Genomic DNA, 21,249 nt, shown 5'->3' with positions numbered 1-21,249 from the left:
TGGCCTAGATCCTGCAATGAAAACATGCCTTGTGAGTCTCCATTGCGTAAGAGAAGGCAAGGAACCTGCCCTTTCAGTAAAAGGCCATTGAAAATGGAAGTTGCTGTTACATATTGGAATTTTTTTGTCCACTTTCAGAAAAAAAAATAGGATAGCTTGCAGTTGATGTTGAAAATCTACCCTAGGAGTTCCCAGTCATATCACAAACTACTACTGAGAATGGTCCAAAGCCAAAGAGTGCCACAAATGACAGACAAATACAAGTAGAAATGTGCTCGCTGACCTGAATGATGAAGTCAGTCTTTGACTACTGATCAAACCTTTGATTTAGGTCACCACAGCACTATCTAAGGTGTTTGATGTCAGCTAACTGCATGGACCCTCACCGGTGGCAGTGGCTGGCCTGTCCAGTTTCTTAGTCTACACTGACCTTTGCCCATGCCCTGAAGCTTCTTTCCCACCACCATAGGTGCAAACAGCACTTTGCACAGAGGTTTCTGAAGCGCGGTAGCTAAGGTGGCTATTTTCAAAACTAGATTCCCGACCCTTAACATTTTTCCAGCTCCCGATTTTCTGCCCTGTGCCCGGGCTGGCCGCGCCGCTTTAGGCTGCAGCGCGTCCTTGGCGCATCTGTCCGGTTTTGCCCCCAGCTCCCAGACCCCCACGGCGGGCTGACAGCACCGCGGGCAGCGCAGGTAGCGGCGGGCAGGGCGCTCCCGGGGGCTGCGGCTGCCGGACCCCCGGGGGAGGCGCGCCCGGTGAGCGCCGACGGGAGGGGGGGCCCCGCTGAGCGCCGCGGGGTCCGCCCAGCGCCGCCGCTGCCCGGGCTGCGGCAGGAAAAGAGCGGCGGCTCCTCGGAGAAAGGAGGAGGAGGAAGAGGGGGGGTCCCTCGGAGCGGAGCGGCCGCAGCGAGAGAGGCGGGGCGGGGTGGGCGCAGGAGGCGTGGAGGGGCCCGCGGCGCCCGCGGAGCGGCGCGGAGGGGCGCGTGCCATGCGCGGCGCGGCAGCCGGCGGGTCGCTCGCTGGCTCAGCATGCGCGGGCTGTGCCCCCGCCTGTGCCTGCTGGCCGCCGCGCTGGGGCTGTGCGGGGGCAGCAGGAACTGCCCCGACCTCATCGTGGACCGCTGCCTTTGCGCCGCCGAGCGCGCCAAGGGGCCCGGCCGCCCGGCCCTCCGCATCAAAGTGGTCTGCAGCGGCGGCGACTTGGTGGAAACTTTGCAGCCCGCCGTGCTGCCCAACCGCACCGTGTCCCTGTGAGTACGGCCCGCGGGGCAGCGCGCACCTGGCGCGGGGCGGGGGGTGCCCGGCGGAGAGGGGCGCGGGGGAGACGCGGGGCTGGAGGGGACTCCGCGGCGCGGCCGTGCCCACCGCTCCGGAGCGGGCAGAACCGCTCCGTGCACATCACAGATTACAGCCCTGACCCGGCTTTTAAAAAGTCTGTGAGAGTTTGGGGTTGTTTTTTCTTTTTTTCCTTTTTTTTTTTTTTTTTTTTTTTTTTGTTCTCAGTTTGGAAACTCCTGCTGGCGTTCGGGTCGAGCTGGGGAAGCTGGGCTTTCCCTGGTGTAGATTGCATGCTGCTGCGTGCGGTGGTTTGGGAAATGTCAGTGGTTGCAGAACTGATGGAGCACTCTGGTGCACCTTTCCACAAGCAGCGGGACGGGCTCAAACGGTCCGGCCAATAAATAAATTATATCAGTAATGCTGAACTGCTTTCTGGAGTGCTGTGTCATTAACTGCTTTTCCCTTCTCTCCTGTCTCCTCTAAATAAAGTTTGGAATTTCATGTCTCCCTTTTTAACATGAGTTTCTGTACAACCGTTTGAAGCTGTCAAATGTCCAGTATCGTTTTGAGTTGTCAGGTAATTTAAAATGACTCATCGTTTGGTGTTCTCCTTTTTTTTCCTTTTTTTTTTTTTTTCCCCCAACTAGGAAATAGCTTATGATGTTTTGTTGCCTGTTGCACATAGCTGAACTTGAATAAATGGTATGTATTGTAAGTAAGGTAGTAGAACTTTCTGTAACTGTATCATCAAGTACAGCTGAAAGTAATGTCCCTCTAATGCACCCAAGCAGTAATAGCTCTGTGACATTTACCCTTTAGATCATACACATATCAACAGACCTTTTACTGTTGAATTTAGTTTTGTTGACAATTCCTGCTGTGAACATCTCCACTGTTCACTGCATTTTCTTTAAGTCAACACTTTTAGGAGTCCACTGGTAAAGATAGTAATTTATAACATCTGGGGAGCCTGTGCTTGTAAATGTACAGATGTACTGTATATGCTCCAGTTTTAGCTATAGCTGTTGAGTGACTTGATGCTGATTAGGTGTATGCTGAATATTCATTTGGGAAACTTTTGCTTATATACAAGATACAATAATTAGACTTCCTGCTAAATTTTAATAGACTCGTTTAAAGTAAAATTATTAAATTACTTATCACTGTAAGTTTTGACCTAGGTGATAAATTTACTGCTACTTCTATAGTTTATATAAATGGCAATGTAGTTAGATCTTGTACTCGCCAAAATTATGAAATCTTGTGCAGGCAGGAATTATTTTTTCCTATTGGTTAAATATCTGTAGAAACTCACACTTGGCATGTCTGCAAAGGTTTTTCCTCTTAAATATTGATTTACAGAGTCTTATGTAGGTTTTAAGAAACTTTTACTGAGGTAAACACCAGTCAATGAATCCAGCCGACCATAAGATCAACAGGAGTATGTATTCACTGTAGTGAAAAGAAGTTGAATTGGAAACAGAAGTGAGAAAAGATGAACGGGGGAGGTGGTGTATTTGAAGTGGTAGGTGGGAGGATTTGCTCACTTATGATTTAAGGCACCAGTAGCAAACTTTATACTGTAACCTTAAACATGCATTTCAGGCAACATTTGCTCAAAACTCATTAGAAAGGTACTGTTATTTTTTTTTTAAACTTAATCACAAATAGGCATTGACCTGAGAACTGATTAGCTGGCCTGAGTTGATATAAAACATACAAACAATTTTTATTTTTTTTTTTATATTTCACATGGACAAGTATGGTACCATATATCACCTAAACTTATCCCTTTCCGCTTACAGTCTCTCTCTCATTTTGTTGGTTTTTGGTTTTTTTGTTTGTTTGTTTTCAATATCTAAATTTAAGGCTAAATATTGAAGGTTAAAAAAAAAAGGTTAAAATCTATGTTAGGAACATAATAGTTTTCATCAGCTGGAACATACAGGTGAAAATTTGATTGAACGTGTCAACGATTTTCCAGGAGAAACTAGTTTTGATGAATTTACACCTGGAGATTTGGCCAGCTGCAGAAAATAATGATAAAGAGCTCAAATATTAGCACTCTTAGATTTGTAGCTGGATGGGAGTTGTGGGCAAAAGAGAATATTGTAGTAGACACTTCCTGCTTCCATTCAGTTTTATGGGCCCACAGAGAGAAAGAGAGCTATAACTTATGGAACATAACCTTTTGGATTGCTTTAACAATTAAAGAATATAGAGGTGAATAAAAGAATATGTAGTCAGATGCTGTAACACTGAAATGAAACAATGTAATAAACAGTTTGGGCCGTTTGAGGCAGATTACTTAATCTTTTCATATGTATATTTATTATATAGGGATGCTAGTTCCCTAGTGCTATGTTCTTTTGGAAAGCAAGATTGAAGCCAAACTCTGTTAACTGTTCTGCAAAGATGAAAGAGGAATTACTTCTGCTCTATCTCATAAGCCATTAAGAGATGAAGCTGTGGATATGTAGCATTTCATTTACATGCTCAGTAATGTTACTTACCAGCAGGTCTAGAAGTTATGATTTGTTAGTTTAATGTTATTTTCACCTAAGTGACCATGGACCTTGGCTGAGTTTGACAATTTAGGCTCTTTATGGTATATATGTACTGAAACTGTTGCTACTAAAAATACTTCCGATGCAGTCACACGCAGTGCCTAAAAACTAGTGTGAAGTCACTGAAAAAATGCTTATTCTTGACAGGTTCGGACCAATTATTTCCAGCTTATGAGGTGGGAAAGTCTGCAGAATTTCTTTGAAATCATATGAACACTAGAGCTATTCAGTATTGTCTGAACGCTCCCAATGATAAACAATCACACTAGAAATAAAAGCAAAATATAAGCTGATAAAGCAACTATTACCTCCTCTTTATTTTATATTAAAACCTGAAACAAACAAAAAAACCCACCTTGTTCTGGACTCTGTTTCACTGTCTTTATTTAGTCTTTTACTGCTTTGGAAACAGGAGTCATGTGCTTGATGTGGATCAAAAGGAAAAACTTAGCTGTTGCTTCACAAAGTATTTGCATGTATCTTGTTAAAAGGGATTCTAGTCTTTATGGATTTGCAACATGTATTCCTGTGCTTTGTATGTTGGGATGGGGTGGAGAAAGGGCATTACTCTTTTTTTTTTTCCATGAAGAATACAGCTGTTGAATCACTAATTTATGGGATCCACTCTCACCACTCTCGGTTGGTGTGGAAGTGTGGAACCAGCAAGGAGGAGTCATATTGCTTCAGGATAATGTAGTTTTCTCATTTTAGATTTTATGGCTGAATACTTAGGAATTATTCTACTGAATCAGTATTTTACTTTTTTTTTTTCAACAGTGTGGTTGGGTTGTTAAAGTATAGCTGTAGAGAATAAGAGTATTTGCAATCTTCTTTCTATTCTGTGCTAACAGAAATTTTAGTTGTTAAACTTCTGACTGAATTGCTGAAATTTGGGTTATGTGGCAAAATTTTGTTGCTGCTTTTTTCAGTGTGAAAGTTCTACAGTTTGAAATCTCAGGAATCAGCAGATTAGATTCTCTACTAAGTTATTCCATGTGATCTGGACAGTATATTGGTATGTTGCTTTATATACTTATTTTTTTCCTGTCAAGTGGTGTTAAAAACTTTATACTTTTAGTCCTGGAAGTTCTCAGTTCTATACGTGTTTTCATATCACTGGGCAGAATATATTTTGAAGTTATAAATGCCATCAGTTTCTGAGAGTAGCAACACTGGTTTACCCTCCCTCCATTCAAAAGAAAGAGCAACATTTACACTGAAGGTTGATATTTTTACAAATTTTATCCACAGATACACCTATGAAAATCTATTTTAACTGTCATCATAGAAATGAAGAAAACTTATGCTAGTGTATGGGTTATAGCAATTCTGTATCATATAGGATTCTTAACACTTTTTGTATCTATGCCTTTCTTCTGACTTGGAATTGGAGGTTGTCTCAGATTCCTCAGATTCTCAATTTCAGAGTGAGGCTACATGACTCCAGTGGTAATCCATAGCCATAATACGTACGAGGTGGTATTCATCCTCAAAGCACTTCACAAACATTAAGTAGTCTTCTGAAACCAGCATTGCCCCGCTTTTCTCTGTCACAAAATTACTTTTATGTCACATTCATTTATATCATGTCTACTGGAATTTATTCAAAGTTATTATATTACCGTATTTGTTTCATGTCTAGTCTTGTCTTTTACACTCTGATATTCAGTTTAGGGTATATCAATATGGTTTATTTGATATAAGCGTCTTGTTGTAAAAATAGATCACAAAAATGTTCTTTATGTTCCAAAGAGCTTGGCGTTCAGGCTAGCCAAAGCAAACAAAGCAAGACTTGAAGAAAGACTGAACAAAAAATATTATTCAGAAGTTTTATTTCCACATCTTAAAACTCACATATTTTTCTTCATTGATATGAGACCTAACGTAGCATTGCTAATTTGTAAACAACAGTGTTATTAAAGAAGGTAGGCTGATTCTTGTTATAAAGGTTTTCACAAACATTTTCACCTTGGTTAGCTTACTGTGTTCACTCAAAGAATAAGAAACAGGTTTCCTGCTCCATTATTTATGTGAGTATACATATTTATACATGCTTTTTCTGAAACTCAAAAAAAAAGAAGAAAAAAGAACTAAAAACAGTTTGTGAAAGAAATTCCTAGTACAAAGGGAACCTACATAAAATATCCCAAAGACCTGTAAGATCTGGGAAAGACGGTTGAGGAGAGCAAAATAAAGAGAAGAGAAAGCTGCTAGAGATGAAAAGTCTTCAAATATTAGTCTAATCTTCCTTGATATTTCATGTTATATATTCATCTAGAATGGCCATAATATACCATAACTGAAAATATTTTTCTTCATTATTTTTAACAAGGAAATACCTGGACCTGAATTCTCTTCCCTGCTTGTGAATAGCAGGAACTATTAGTGTTATGACAACTTCCAGATGATTACTTTTTTGAATGAAACTGATGCATTGGCATTATTGGAAATTGTAACCCAAGAGGAGTGTGAAAAAATTCTGCTAAAGAAAACAGAACTCTCATAGCAAATAATGTGTCCAAAAAGAATAAATGCTGCTTTAGTAGTTACTTTAAAGTTATACAAGTCATGCTGACATTTCTTTTTCTCTTTATTATTATTATTAAACTGTAAGTGCCATAAATTTACAACAGTGCCATATGTCCTCCTTATGCTTTTATGTCCTCAGTGTAATTTTTTGGGGGGAAAGCAGTTTTTGTAAGAGAAAGGGATGAGAATATCTGAAAACAGATAAAATTATTTCACAGTATTGAAGAGTTCATTAATTTGGTAATTTAATGTAGAAATCAAGTCCTTTTTTGTCACGTACTAGGAAATTTGCAAGAGTGTGATCTTACGCTTAGTTTCAGTCCAGAGGTATGAATAAACTGGTGAGGATAACCCGGAGGAGAATAATGCATGTGGGAAGGGAGATTTGTCGTATAAGTCCATATAATCTGATACCTATTGAGAAGTCCTACATGAAGCTGGGGTTTTATGGTATGGTATAATTTGTCAGTTGACTAACTACTGACCTTGTTTGCCCTAAACAGGAAGAGATTTAGTACATGTTGTTGGCTTTCTTTTTTTTTTTTTTTTTTGGTAGGTTGGCCTAATATTCATAAAGTCCATTTAATTTTACCTATCAAAAGATATGTGCAACAGAAATTTATTTCTGAAGCGTATGTTTCATCTCTTGCAGTGCAGTGCTTTATATGAAGCTGCATGAGTTGATGCCCCCTGGGACCAAAGTACTGTCAGTCCTTAAAATGTATTGTTATTTAAAGATTTGAAAATGTCGCCCTTTTTTTTTTTTTTGAAGGAATTCTGGAGCATTTTCTCAAAGCACATTTTTCTTTCCTTGTCCCCTTCTAAATATCCTGACAGTATAATAAGATATTAGGTGAGGCGAAGAGTAGGGAGTGGTGGAGTGGTGGGGAGAGAGGTGAAGGGAAAAGATCTGAGAATGTTATTAAAATAAAGCTCCAAAGATTTAATATTTTATATACATTCTCCTTTTTCTACATCTTCAGAGGTTTAAAATCAAAACCATTATTTAAATGTTTGATGCTTTACAACAATAGGGTCGTATTAACCCCTGTGACTCTGGAACTCTGTAATACAGAGCTGGCATAAATCTGAAAGTTAAAGGGCAGAGTATCTACCAAGGCAGAGCTTCTGCTCCAAAAGCCAGTAGGAAACATACATTCCTATATCTGCAGCTTACACTTTGTTCGTGCACATCTGAGAGTCAGAGCTTGGTGCCAGCTTGGTTTTCACTACTCAATAATATTGATGTATGTTTTCAGGAATTTCTATTTATGCCATTTGACTTAGATTTTTGAGGAAAAATTACCTATTGATTCTAAACTTCTTCCTTTTGCATGTTTCTGATAGAATAGCCAAACCATCACAACAATAAAAGCGTACAAAACATGAAAAGGTTGGGTATGTGCTTCTCCAATCAACTGTGATTAACTTCGATCAATCACAAGTTTGCTCTCTAATTCTAGACTTCTCAAATACAATTTGGCTAAAAATTCTGTATATTTATAATATTAACTTTTTTTCCCCATCTACTTTGGCAATTATGTAATACAGGGAACACAGTTTAGGCTTTGTTCTTATTTTTGTAGGAACATGCCATTCTTCAGCCTTCTCTTAAAATCAGTTCCAACTGTGTTTTCATGCCTGGGACTGATTTGGGAGTATTCTGAAGGTATGGCTAGTCATGAAAGCTCTACTTTTGCAATTTCTATTATACTCTTGCAGAGTTGTTGACAGTTTCTTTTCTGTACTTAGTTGGATATCATCTTATCTGAACAGCAGTTTGTTCTGCCAGTAACACAAGCAAATAGCAGTTTATGGGTATTCTACTCATAGACCTATAAATCTCTGCAAAACTTGAGAGTTATTCCTAGGTCATATAGAATCTGGATTTGCTGATAGCTATGCATAAGTAAGCAAATTCTTTCGTACTTTTATTTTAAGCTTTTCTTTGGTGAGTGGCTGTTTTTTGAAATGGCTGTTCATCAAAACTCATTAAAAGTGTAAAGGCCTGTGTTTTTAGCATATATACTGTAGGCTTCATATAATACACAATGAAGTTTAATGGATTTTCTGTGTTGTTAAGATATCATTATGATTTTCAAGTAACCTGGTAAATCGAGGCCTCCAAATTATGAACATTTATGATTCTCCTTGTTTATTGAAGAATTACTGTGATTTCTTCATTCTAATAGCAATATGGATGGTGTCTTTTCATAAAACCTTTCTCTTTATGTTGTGGGATAGCCAGTCCCAGAGAGCACGTTTTATAGACAAAAGTATTAATTGAGATAGTAACGATTTTACGTGTGCTGTGACTTGAAAAAAGAACAAATTGCATCATAGAATGGAAAGTAAGGTTAAAACTGGTAAGTACCAAATCAAGCCTGGAAAATTTGAAGAAAAACATAACGGAAGAATTGAACACAGTATTATGGTATACTATTAGTCCATGAATGTGCATGGTATCAATTTCTTTGAGAGCAGAGGAGTGGAAGAAGATCATAATCTGCTTGTGAGCAGCTTTATTAACAGACTAGGTTTTGTAGAATTTTGACAGAAAGTATACTGAAATGTTAGGAAAGGTTCCTCTAATTGAACATGCTAACAATCTGGCAAAACAGGAAACCTACAGAGAGAGGGAGAAGAAAAACAGAAGTTGCTACAAATTTTGAGGAATTAAATTTACCAGCACTCCTAAGTAACTGAATTTTTATACATTAACATATGTCCTATCAGGGAAACTTTGCACTACTAAGAACAATGCTTAGTTCTTTGTCTTCCATGGAGCATCCTTTGAGCTTTATTATGCCCATCTGCTGTTATTCCCAGAAACTTTCAATTCTGCACTATTCTTTTTATTATTATTATTATTATTATTATTACTGGTTTTTTATTATTATTATATTGATACTTCTGCCTATTTTTTCTTCTCATCTGCATTTTATTTTTGTTCACTGCTTACATGTATTGCACGCTGCTAATGCATTTCTAAAAAAATAAAAAAACCTGCCTCCTTCCTCCTCAGCTCTGCTTTTGGTTCTCTGGTACGCTCTACTTCTCTGCCAGCCTCTGCACTTTCACTGCTGTGTGCTGCAGACTCTGCTTTCAGCTCACGGCCTCCAACACTTCTTTAGTCTTGCATGACTTTCCAGTTCCTTCTGTTTTCTGAAACCCTCCATTACATCTTCCCTCATCACCTTTGATCCTTGACTCATTTTATCCTTCTTGTCTGAACTTGCTGAGTGGAACTGAAGTAAGTGAGGGCATGGGTCCTTAGAGAGATCTGAATTAAGTCCTGGAGTTCAGCGGTGCCTGGAATTGGGGCCAGGCAGATGGAGTTGATCCTATTACACAACTTAGAAATAAGAAAAATCTTTTGAATCTCTAGCTCTGCCTCCTTAGAGTTTATCATTAAAACTGCAGCCAGTGGAGTAGAGAGGTCTGAATGTGGTTGTGTCAAGCAGTAATTTTACATTGACCCACCAGATATGTTGCTGATGATCAGAGGGAACAGACACAATGATCAGAGTTGTTTTCCATCCCTACTGTTTAGAAGGAAAGAGGAAAAGTTTAATTTCCAGTTTTCTCTACACCTTTGTGGCCACATTCAAACAACATTACAACTGTTCTTCCAACACTGTGAAATGTGTATAACACAAATAATTACAGTGATAAAGAGGAAGTTTGTCATATAGCTCTATTTTAAATAAGTTCAGATTAGTGAACTGTTCTCAGCTATGGCTGTAGCAGTTGACAAATCTCTGCTAATTTTGTAAAAGACACAATTTTCCATCCATACTACATATGCAATGCAGGAAAGGAAACACAGTCAAAATGCATAAATGGAAACCTTCTCTCCATTGGAAGAAAATGATGTGTTAGTCCCTCTTTAATGAATGTCATCATTATTAGGCTTTTGTATTGGGTGTGTATTTGTGGATTGTATTGTACCAATGTTTTCATCATTAGACTTTTGTTTTACTGTAGTCCCTGAGAGTCATACATCATCTCACCTATAGCAGGTAATTATCTGTAGAGGCAGAATAGCAAAATTTGATCACATTATGCTTCGGTAACTCTTCAAAGTGTGCTACCATGATTTTTAAAGGAATTTGAATTACATGGTGCTCAGAAACTGGAGTCAAGCTGTGGGAGTTACGACACAAGGTGTTCAGGTAGCTGTTAAACTGCTGGTGTATGTGAGAATAATATCTGTAGTTTGTTTCTTTACAGGGAGTTTTTCCTCCATGTTTTGTAAACAACAGCTAAACAAAGTTAATCTCATCTTTCCCTTGGTTATATCCTGTAAGAGCCTTGTAGAGGAAAGTTCCATACTTTTTTCCTTGAATGCTGGGAGACTCGTAAGAATATTAAGTACATCCAGTGTGAGCAGTATGCCATCTTTAAGGTTGTGGGATTTTTTTTTTTTAATGTGAATCATGCTTTCCTTTGCTTTCCTTTCCTTTCTTTAGCAACAGTGCTGATAGGGTTACGTTAAATTCTTAGGATTTGAGAACTCATTTTTTGTGGACCCCAAGTAGACCTGAAAAAGAGCAGAAGAGGACAACATTTGAGATATGAACATCAGAAAGTGGCTTGATGCCAGTCATAGATGTTTGGTATTTATCTATTTGTATGATTTAACATGTGTTAAATGAATGCTATCTGCTGTTCGTGTTAAATTAAGAGTTACCTGGCATATACTTGCTAGTCCTCATGGAGCTGTAGCAGGTATTCTAGTTCTGATGTCTTTGTTTCTTCTTCTGTTTAAACTAATGAGATTTGCAGAAGAGAAAGTAAATTTTCTAGCACTTTTACCTTTCCTTCTATTTACTTAATTAATACTAATATTTACTATAATAAAAGGATAAATAAGGAAATTTCTGAGACTTGAAATGTGGAGAAAAAACATATTAATGGTAATTTATTGTTGTACTATTCATAATTTTCTCCACTTTCTGCACAATTACATGTTATGAATAACAATGTAAAGAGTCAGCAATATAGATTGATGAAGTAAAAAATAACCATAAGAGCTAAATAAATGTAATAAATTATAATCTTCTGCATTTAGAGCAAATGAAGTTACTGCTGTAAAGTACTTCATGCTTATTGATTAGCATTATAAACCTGTTTCTAATAAACTATTACTTTTGAAAATATTCTCATTATTTTATGCCTGTATTTAATAACTAGTCCATTAGCAAATTGGTCCATAAAATAACAATTGTTCATAACAATTTTACACACTTAAACAGTAACTTGCTGACTAGCACACCTCTTTTTTTTAATAAATAATACATCAGTATTGCTAATTGAACAAAATTACTTCAAATGAAAATATCCTCCATATTTTTTCATATATTGTTAATAAAATTGAAGAAGTTGGTTGGCTGAATCTCCCTGTACTAAAATCCTGTTGAGTTTTTGTTTTCTATAGATACCTTTGAAGAAATCAGGTCAACTGTTTGGTATTGTTATTATGACTACTTTACAAATGGAACACTTGGTTACCAAGCTATTTGGTAATGAAGAGGGATTAGATGCCAAGCCTGAGTTTGGAAAAGATTAGAGCAAATAATTTTTTAATGCTAGCTTTCCAGAGTACTTCTTTAGCTGAAACAGAGTGATTGTTTTAAACAAATAAAATCCCTCAAGTAATCATTTATTAAACAGCACTGAAGTCAAGTTGGTTTGTTTTTTTTTCTGTGAAAGTTTCGGTCAAAATGGTGGTATTGAATTATATGTTGAGCCACTCATTCCATATGATTAGTCTATAAGCCTTTTTGGTTGGCTGGTGTTTCCTTTTTAAAATTGGAATAGCTATTAAAGCTTTGGAAGAAGCTTTATTCTGAAGAACTGGGGCAGCTGTTTTTACTTGCTGCTTTGCTGCTTTGTATGAATTTTCAGATGCTAATATTGTTTTGGAATAAGTAAAGATATGATAAATGGACTTTATAAATGTTCTCATTTTCTGCAGTCAGGACTGTCAATAAAAATACACGTGGCTGTCCTGGACCAGGCCAAACAGCCATGATGTATCCCAGTATCATCTCTCCAGATTAAAAGTTATTAGAGCAGGTGCCTAGGGTAGAGTGACAGTGTGATGTTTCCCACAAGGATCTTCTAGTCTCCATTGTAGCTCAGTCGTAGTTCCTGTGCATTCAGTTTACCAAAATGGTATGATTTTCCACAGCCTGATCCAGCCCCCCTTCAGATCCCATGCCAGTTCCCGGCATTTGGGGCATCCCATGGCAAGAAGTACCACAGCTCAACTGTGTGCTGGCAAGGAACCATCCCCCTTTTGTTTATTTCTGAGATCCAGTCAGTCAGAGCTGACATGGTTATTGAACTTGGGAGAATGGACCAGGTTCTGTCTTCAGTGGGGGAACTCATTCTCTGCTTTTCTCTTATCATTAGTCACTGTCAGTGAGCTGAAAGGTAAGGGAGCGATGTCAAGAAGTAAAATTAATTTATACTATTCGTTTCTCTGTTTTCAACATTGTGTTTAACTTTGTGAAAAGAGAACAGTGATAAAGCTTTTTTTAAATAACAAAAATCATTACGTTTAGCTCAATCCATGGGAAAATGCTTTGGTCCTCTAGGAAAAATAAAAGAAGCTCTACTCCTGCTTTTAACATTTTAGATTAATGAAAAATGAATAAAAGTTTGAAGTCAGCTTTCTCATTGGTTGGCCTAGTTTTCTTGTGGCAGATTGATAGATTTTCCTGCTTCCCTCTGTATTCCTGAACAATAAGAGTATCTTCAATTTTCCCTGTGTGTTGAGGCCAATATTTTGTGCTTCATTTTGTTGTTGGCACTGTGGATAGTAGAGAGGGAGAGGGTCTGACCAAGAAAAAAATGTGTTAAATTGCAATAGCAGCATATCAGTGAAAAAAGGTTTTGGAGGAGGTAAATGGCTTTAAAAGATACAGAGTGCTGATCACTGGTCCTTTTAAATTTTTTTTCCAGCTGTTAACAATAGTTTTGATTGGTTTTTGAGGCTGGCAGTGTATTTGTTCAGGAAAACTGCAGCATGGCTCTGCTGATTGGTACCACTTTGTTCAGGTTAAGCTTCACTTTTGTCTTTTGTTGTATTCTGTAGTTACAACATGCTCATGGAACCTGAGTAGATTTTGATATTTACTGGATATAGGTCACCACTCTTCATCTGAGATAGGAAGGAAATCAGTAAAAGAAACTAGAAGTGGAAAAATTTGCATTTTGAGCCTTAATTTTTTGCTTGGGGCGGAAACAAAGGTAAAAACATTGACAACATTATTTTTAACTGAATTGCACTTTTTAGCCAATCTGGAAGTCTCTCTGTAATGCTCCCTCCTTCATATAGTCTCTCCCCATTATATTCTGTGGGATCAGCATAAGGCTGATCCTCTCTGAATATGTGGCCATAAAAACTGTGATTCATCCCTGTCTCTGGGCTTAGGGCAGGCTGCTATGCCTTTTATTTGTTACTTTGTTCTGCACCATTTTCCTGATTTTTGAGCCCTACTGCTGACTGCCATACTGTTTCTTTTCAATGTGCTTTTTTGGAGAAAAGATGTTTGGATTTTTTTTTTTTTTTTTAGTCTGTAAATTATGGGAGCCACCTTCCAGGAACTGGGCAGTGGGAGAGTCCTCTTCTTGAGCCTTTAGTAGGAAGACCTTTGCCAATTTTGACCATTCAGGGTGCGTAATGTCTGCTAGATTATCCCTGACAGAGACAGACTCAGACCCTATCAAGTGCATCAGTGCTTTTTACAGTAGGGCAAAATGCTTAAAATTCAAATAGTTTCCTTCCTGTGTGCATGGTTTGAGGATTTACAGACCACACAGAGGAGAGCCTGCCCAGTCATCAGACACAGATCTGTTCTGGCAGGTACTTTATATGGGTCTGGAGAAATGTGTCTGTTGCTGACAGTAAGTCAGAGTCAAAGGCTATCCTGCAGCAGTGGAGGATACTATGGGATCCTGATGGGTTCCCCAGCCCTGAGTGAGGATGTGGTTATAGGGAAGTGTCAGCTTACTTTGAGCTTGCAAGTGTTATGTTAAAATAGTATTTTTTTGTCTGTTTTTGCACAGTATTGTAATAGAAGTTATTCTGAAGAGACATATAGATCACTGAACAAGTAATATTTTATTAAGGTTAATTTACCAGTGTTTAAAAGAATAATGAATAGGGGTGGGGGTGAAAATATGAGTTGATGTCTTTTCCTCCTCTGCTTTTCTGTGATTTTCTGTAAGTTTAACTGATTAAGAAGAAGATTCATATAAAATCAGTATTGAATTCAGCATCAATAAATGCTAAGTGAAAAAGGATGTGTGGAACATCTTAACTTACGCTTTCATTGACTCTGAACGAGGCACTCTGGAGGTATGATACACCCTGTGAAAAGGAAAACTCAGCAGTAGCCAATATGTGTAACAGAATGAAACATCTTGTTCTGACTGTGTAAACCCACAGTGGTGCACCTGCATCTTGGATGCTGATTCTGACACAGTTCTGATTTTTCCTTGTCAAAAAGGGACAAGGAAAGGTATAGAAATCTACAGAGTTGTGAGAAAGCTTGTGTGTGGGGAATCATGAATAGCTGAGGGGCTTTTATCCTGAAAACCTCTAAAGTGTGTTAAAAGTAAATGGGGAATTTTATTCACTATTTTCAATATTATAGCACTAAGGAGGCAAGAAATTATTGGACTGGAGTTTCATAAGAAATAAAAAGTAGGCTAGCGGCAGAGCTTCTTACTGTAGTTTTTGTATTAATGTATCTTCTCTTGACCACTATCAAAGACAAGTGAGCTAAAGGGATTCCAATCTGACCTGCTCCTGATGACTTCTTGCTATTCAGTGTATTTATTCGCTATCCAGATGGAAAACACAAAGTTCTCAGAAGGCAGGGGGGTGAAATGATTACAGCCTGGGGCAGTTCTGTAGAGTAACACGGATCACTTGGTGAGCTGGACTTGATAGATCAGCATTCATTTTAACATGGCCAAGAATGTTGTCATGTATCCAGAATAAAGAAAGTAGTTTGCACTTGCATGTTCCAGAAAACAGTTCCAAAATTGTGTCACTGAAAAGCAGTTAATTATAATGGTGCATAATCAGTTAAACATCTGTTCCTGGTGTGATATTACTAAAAGTGCAGTGATAATATCGTCTTGGATCCAAAAGCAGGGAATAAAAAGCAGAATTAAGGAATGTTACTCGTTTGCTACTACTGAGAAATAAAATTACTAGAAAAAATATAAGTATATTTTATAGTTTCAAGCATGATTTAAGAACTACAGAATCTGTGCTGTATTCTTGAATGTGTTCTCATAGATCTCTTTTAGTTGTTTAAGGTTAAGAGGTTATTTGATCATGTCCCAGAGATAGGTACACAGAAGAAAGGTATCTGCTGTCAAAGATATTTTAATTTGGGAAAATAATGAGATACAGTAATTGAGAGCTCAAATCAAATGCATTCAGAATAAGAATGTCAGTGAAAATCTAAGTGGGAGTGATTAACCTTTGGAAGACATAGGAACTGTAATGGATACTTCCTACTTTCTTAAATCAAAACTGAACACTGTAAACATTCAACAGGTTAGTGGCTTGACGTGGTTGTTACTCAGAGGGGTTCTTAGCTTGATGCAGTGTGGTCACATTGGTCTCTTCTAGGCATTAAAATAAATGAAGTAGTGAAAAGCTACTACTAGTATGTATTCACATGTACTTATATGAATACTACCAAAACCATGGTTTAAGTGGTTTTGGGTATGGACATAGAATATTAAGAGAATCTATGCAATGTTTCTTTCTTTACAGGAGAAGCTGCCAATCTGGTATAACACTTGTAAACATGTGACTCATTGTTTTTAATACAGAAGTAGAATCCTGCTAGTATCAAAATAGTGTTGTTGACTGTACAGTAGTACACTGTGTATTTGGAAATACTCAACACTGGATAGTTTCCAAGTGTCTTTTGGCTTGACAGTGGCAAACATGTTCACCAGGTGTACTTCATCTGTGAATAGTTCTGCTTTGAATTCTGCCAAATACTCTGACTCTAATTTAACTCTTGAGATGTCAAACCCAGTGATTTTAATGCTGTTTGTTTATTATTTGATGGTACCCAACTAATTCAGTTTCTCCATCAAATTTAATCCTTGCCACTTTACCTAAAAACAATGGACAATCCTTGCCAATTTACCTAAAACCAAAAAAGTGAAATAAGCATAAGAAATCGCTGTTTAAAAATAATTGAACTATGTCTACCTTCTTCTGTAATGAACTGTATTTCTATTTTCCCTGTCTGTTGCTGCCAGTAGAATTTTTATTGGGTGGTGGGTGTTGGTAAGGAGGATGCTACTAAAACCTAGTATAGCTCTTAAGTCAGTGTATAGCAGCTTTATTGCAGAGATGAAAGTCATGAAGAGCTTTGTGATTTGAATGTTACCATCCTTTGATCTTTAAGTTATTCATTAAGTTTAATGTTTTAGTACCTACTGTTTTTAAGGTCTTCTTCTGTACCCTGTATTTTAAATTTAAAAAAAAAAAAGTTATTTCTGTAATTTGGCACTGTTTCTTTCCTCTACTAGGAAATGTGACCTTTTAGCCATTTTAAAAAGATTTCCTCTTGGACTTTCTTAGTACTATTAAAAATAATTTATGCAACAATGAAGGTAGTTTGTTATAATTTATAAACAGTTAGATGTCTGCTCTTTTCACATCACTTTCAGTCAGGTTTACTAGTTGGAGAACCTACAGCTACATCTTGTGTGTGTGAAATTAGCGTTTTTTACTTACTGAGGTGACAACTGTTAGAAAGACCATATTAATCACACTGAGAATTCACTGGTAAATTCTTAAGTAATCTAGGATTACTTTTGTATTATGGATGGATGATCTCTTGTATAACAGGTATGAGTATATACATTATATTATACCAAAAGTCTAATGCCACAGGAGTAATCCAAGGTATTAGAGGAAAGGAGAAATCTTCATGCTGACAGTTCTTTAATCATGAATGTTTTCTAGACAATTAAATTACTGTTGCTTCAATTTGGAAAGTAAAGATGTAGGGGGGGTTCCACAGTGCAGCTAGCTTTCAGCTTTCTGCTGTGTAAAACCACTACTAATAATTTGGAATTAAATTGAGATGCAATGCGTATGCTGGGAGAGAAGTTATGTTTAAAACTTAAAAATAAAAAGCCCACAAAACACTTAAAACGCTTGAAACCAGCAAGCTTTTTCCTCCTCGGTAACTTAAAACTGGCTTTCCTAGACAATGTGCAAACCATTATAAAAGTATTCAAGAGCAAAGTCCTTTGCCAGAATTCAGTAGCAGGATCTTGAAACGTTTTTATGGCATCCATGCTGCAGGCATTAAAGAAAGCTGCTCTTCCCTTCCTCTGTTCAGAGCTCTTCACTTCATCTGTAGTGTCTCCAGATGCTATCCTGATATTCTGGTTTTGGTAAAAATTATTGCTGCCCATTTCTGCAAACAGGTACCATTTTCACGGAAAAAGCCTTTCTAAGTCACATCAGTTTAATGGCACCATTAACGAGGTCTGTATGGAAAGGGTTTATGGTACAGCATGTATGATCAAAGATCGCAAGACTTACTTAATACACTGTGTATTTACACAGCATTTTGATGGAGTATGTATCAAAATGTTATTGTCAATAAATCTTGACAACAGCCAAGCTGAGAAAATACAAACTGACAATAGTAGCTGGCAGAGTAGCAAAAGTTATACTCTGGGGATTTCTAAAAAAATAAAAGGATATTGAATGACTTAAAACAAGCTTTTTCTGAATTTAATTCTTCCTGGGACACATAAATTGTATATTTAGGCACTTATATTATGAGCCTTGTGAGAGTAATAGCTGCAGTTTTTGGAACTTTTGTCAAGAACAGAGAGTGCACAACATGTTCTGTGATCTTTCAAGGTGACTAAGTTCTTATTTTACTTTAATGAATATAGAAAGGGGAAACTTGGTCATACCAGTCTGACAGAAATACATCAATAGATCCTTTAGTGGAGGATAATAGCATAGTACTTGATTCATTTTAATCGTGTTTGTGAGAGAGGTAAATTCCCATTTTCTATAGTGAGAAATCAGCTCCATGTAATTGGTTCAGCATTCAAAGTCAAGACCCATTTTTTAAAAGAATGTTCATTACTTTGCTATTTTTAAAAATACTCAAAATACAAATTTTAAGTTAACCGTAAGAAATGTTTTGTGTAGTCTGTGACAAAAATGTGATACTACAGTATTTACTTTCTGGTATGAGTACCCTAGACAATGTGCATGTTGACCTAATTTTAGCATTTACCAGACTCTGTAGTCTTGTTTAAAGCTAAATTTATACTTCTGTCTGTAATATTTGTTGTTCTGAGAGTGTAGTTGAAAACAAGTTCAAGTTTTGTTTTTTAATGATGCAAATGATTTGTGGAATCAAAGTTCATGTTGTATTTTGATAGCTAACTCTATCATTTTTGTGCTGGTAAGATATATGTTGATGTTCATAAATGACAGTTAAAAACCCCCACAAAGCAAAGCACCTTACTGAGTCAGACTGTAGGTCCTCTAGACAAATATTATACCTCTGAATTCTGTCATTTGAAAAATATGAATTTTGGTTTCGAGATTATTATTTTTGAGATGATAGAAAAAAAATGAGAGGGAGCAGTGGTGACACATAGCTTGTAGGAAAGCAGTAAACTGCTCAATATCAGATTCAGGTGACCATTGTCAATACAGTGAAACACCATCCTTCAAATAAGCAATGGATACCTCTTTGTTTGCAGAGGTAAGGCTCAATGATTCATATGCACTTCCTTTCAGTGCTACTGCATTTTTACATCTACCTACTGTGTTATTGCCCTTTTCTCCCATTGCAGTAATACAAAGAAGAATAATTGTACTGTATTTCTTGCACGTGCTGTATGGGAAATGACCAAAGAATTTATTCTTTTTTATGCATAAGAAGTCACAGATAATGTGATAAAATGGCAATAGCTCCTCATGATAAACAAAAGCATCACTGCATTGCTTTTCCAGGCCTTGCAAATGACTTGTTTGTAGGGCTTGTGGCAGAGATGTGAGAGGGAGGGTTTTGGGGGAGGTCTGTTGCCATAGGTTTTCAGTGTTTCCAACAAGTTACAGAAGCTCAGTAATCTGTAAGTAAATTATTTGAGCATCTCCGGTGCTTTTTGGCTGTACTTTCATCTGGTTTTGTATATTAGTTCAGAAATTCAGCAGGATTCTGTGTTACCTACATTCTTCAGTGTTGTTGTGTACTGGGTCTGGCTGAGATGGAGTTCATTTTCCCACAGCTGCCCTTGCAGTGCTGTGCTTTGCATTGGTAGCTACATGGTACTGATAACACACTAGTGTTTTGGCTACTGCTGGACAGCCCTGGCACAGCCTCAACATTGTCTCTCCACATTCCCTGAGGGTGAATTATGAATTAAAAATAACAGGTGTAGTCCCCAATGTCACTTAAGGATAAGAATGTGATGGATATGAACAAATATGCTCTACTGATTCAACTGGTTTTGCATGAGAACTTGTCATTATTGTTTATTTATGAAGTACCATGAAGATGTGCTGGGTTTCATAAATAATCTGAGAAGTAGAAGGGGAGGCCAAAGATGCTGAAACTATAAAGGATTTTTAAGTACTGCTTCAGTTCTGCAGTTCTTACTGAAGAAATTAAAATCACAGCTTTTTTATGTGGATTTATATGTGATAGCTGCTGGATTACTGTATTGGATCAGCATGGTTGTGTGTTTACCTCTGTCATTTTATTCCATGAATAAGTTGATTGGTACAATGTATTCAGTAGACTTTGAAAGCAATGCAATAATATCAAGTCTTCAAATCCATGTTAATTACAGCAATAATATTTTGAAAGTCTGGAGACCAGAAAAAATTATTCCCAGGAGGAAGCCAACAGTTCCAATGAGTTAACCTTCAAAGAAACATTTCAAGTATAAAGAAGTAAGAAACCTCTTCAATGATGATAAATCAAAATTATCTGGAATTTTATTTTTATATAGTTGTAAGAACATGGATTTTAACTGTCTTAAGTTAGGAGAGAAGAGAATTAAATGAAGAATGTATTTTAATATTTTAATGGCACAGTGGTTTTTTTACACACAAGTCATTATCATATATCATTATTTTTGATACTTTTATTAGATACTTATGCATTGAACCAAGAAAAAGTAAAATTTTTGTTTTATTTCTTAGGAGAGAAGAGGTAGGACCAAATATTATCCTTGGCAGGCATAAGGATTGGCAGAATTTAGTCCACACTTGGTATTTTCAAACTGTCACGTTTTGCACTTTAACTACTGAGTGCTGATGAAATATCACTATTTGCCTATTAGGCACTCTTGGATTAAACCCCATGATTTTTACTTTAAATTATTTTAACATACAAATTTTGTAATATAACAATATTTCTCTTTTTAAAAAATAACAACTAGTCTCAATTTAAATAATTTTGCTGAATCAGTTATTTTGGAAAGACCAAGCTTCCATTTTTCCTTTTCTGTGGTGCAATAAAATTTTTGAGTTTGAACAAAAAAACCTAATCTAATAAATTTTTACACTTGGACTATATAAAGACTACTTATAGCCCTTCATACCTCTTTTTGACACAAATGAACATTGAAAAGCTTAATAGTCTGAACTTCGGTGAGTGACTAGAGACATCGTCCCCAGTAAGCAAAGAGGGAATAACATGGATGCATTGGCATAAAGATCAAACAAATACATTGACACTATATAATGAGCAGTAAACTTAAGAGGGAGCTTTTAGTGAAATTGGAAAGGAGGTGAAGGAAGTAAAATTAAAGTATGGCATAAGTGTTAC

The 21,249-nt window shown here is 37.0% G+C and overlaps 1 protein-coding gene across 1 annotated transcript in view; it reads left to right on the top strand.

Annotated features, from left to right (window-relative positions):
• The first annotated feature begins 762 nt into the window (after window positions 1-762).
• The window catches only part of LOC135418090 (adhesion G protein-coupled receptor A3-like), a 262,688-nt gene continuing 242,201 nt past the window's right edge, over window positions 763-21,249 (top strand). The window contains exon 1 of the mRNA XM_064662990.1: window positions 763-1,252. Within this exon, the coding sequence (XP_064519060.1) occupies window positions 1,032-1,252 (221 nt within the window). The 5' untranslated portion in view covers window positions 763-1,031. The remainder of the gene's footprint in view (window positions 1,253-21,249) is intronic.

The sequence above is a fragment of the Pseudopipra pipra genome, chromosome 8, assembly GCF_036250125.1.
Source record: "Pseudopipra pipra isolate bDixPip1 chromosome 8, bDixPip1.hap1, whole genome shotgun sequence".
Lineage (NCBI taxonomy): Eukaryota > Metazoa > Chordata > Aves > Passeriformes > Pipridae > Pseudopipra > Pseudopipra pipra.
The sequence above is the reverse complement of the archived record's forward strand: the minus strand, read 5'-3'. Positions and strand labels throughout refer to the sequence as shown.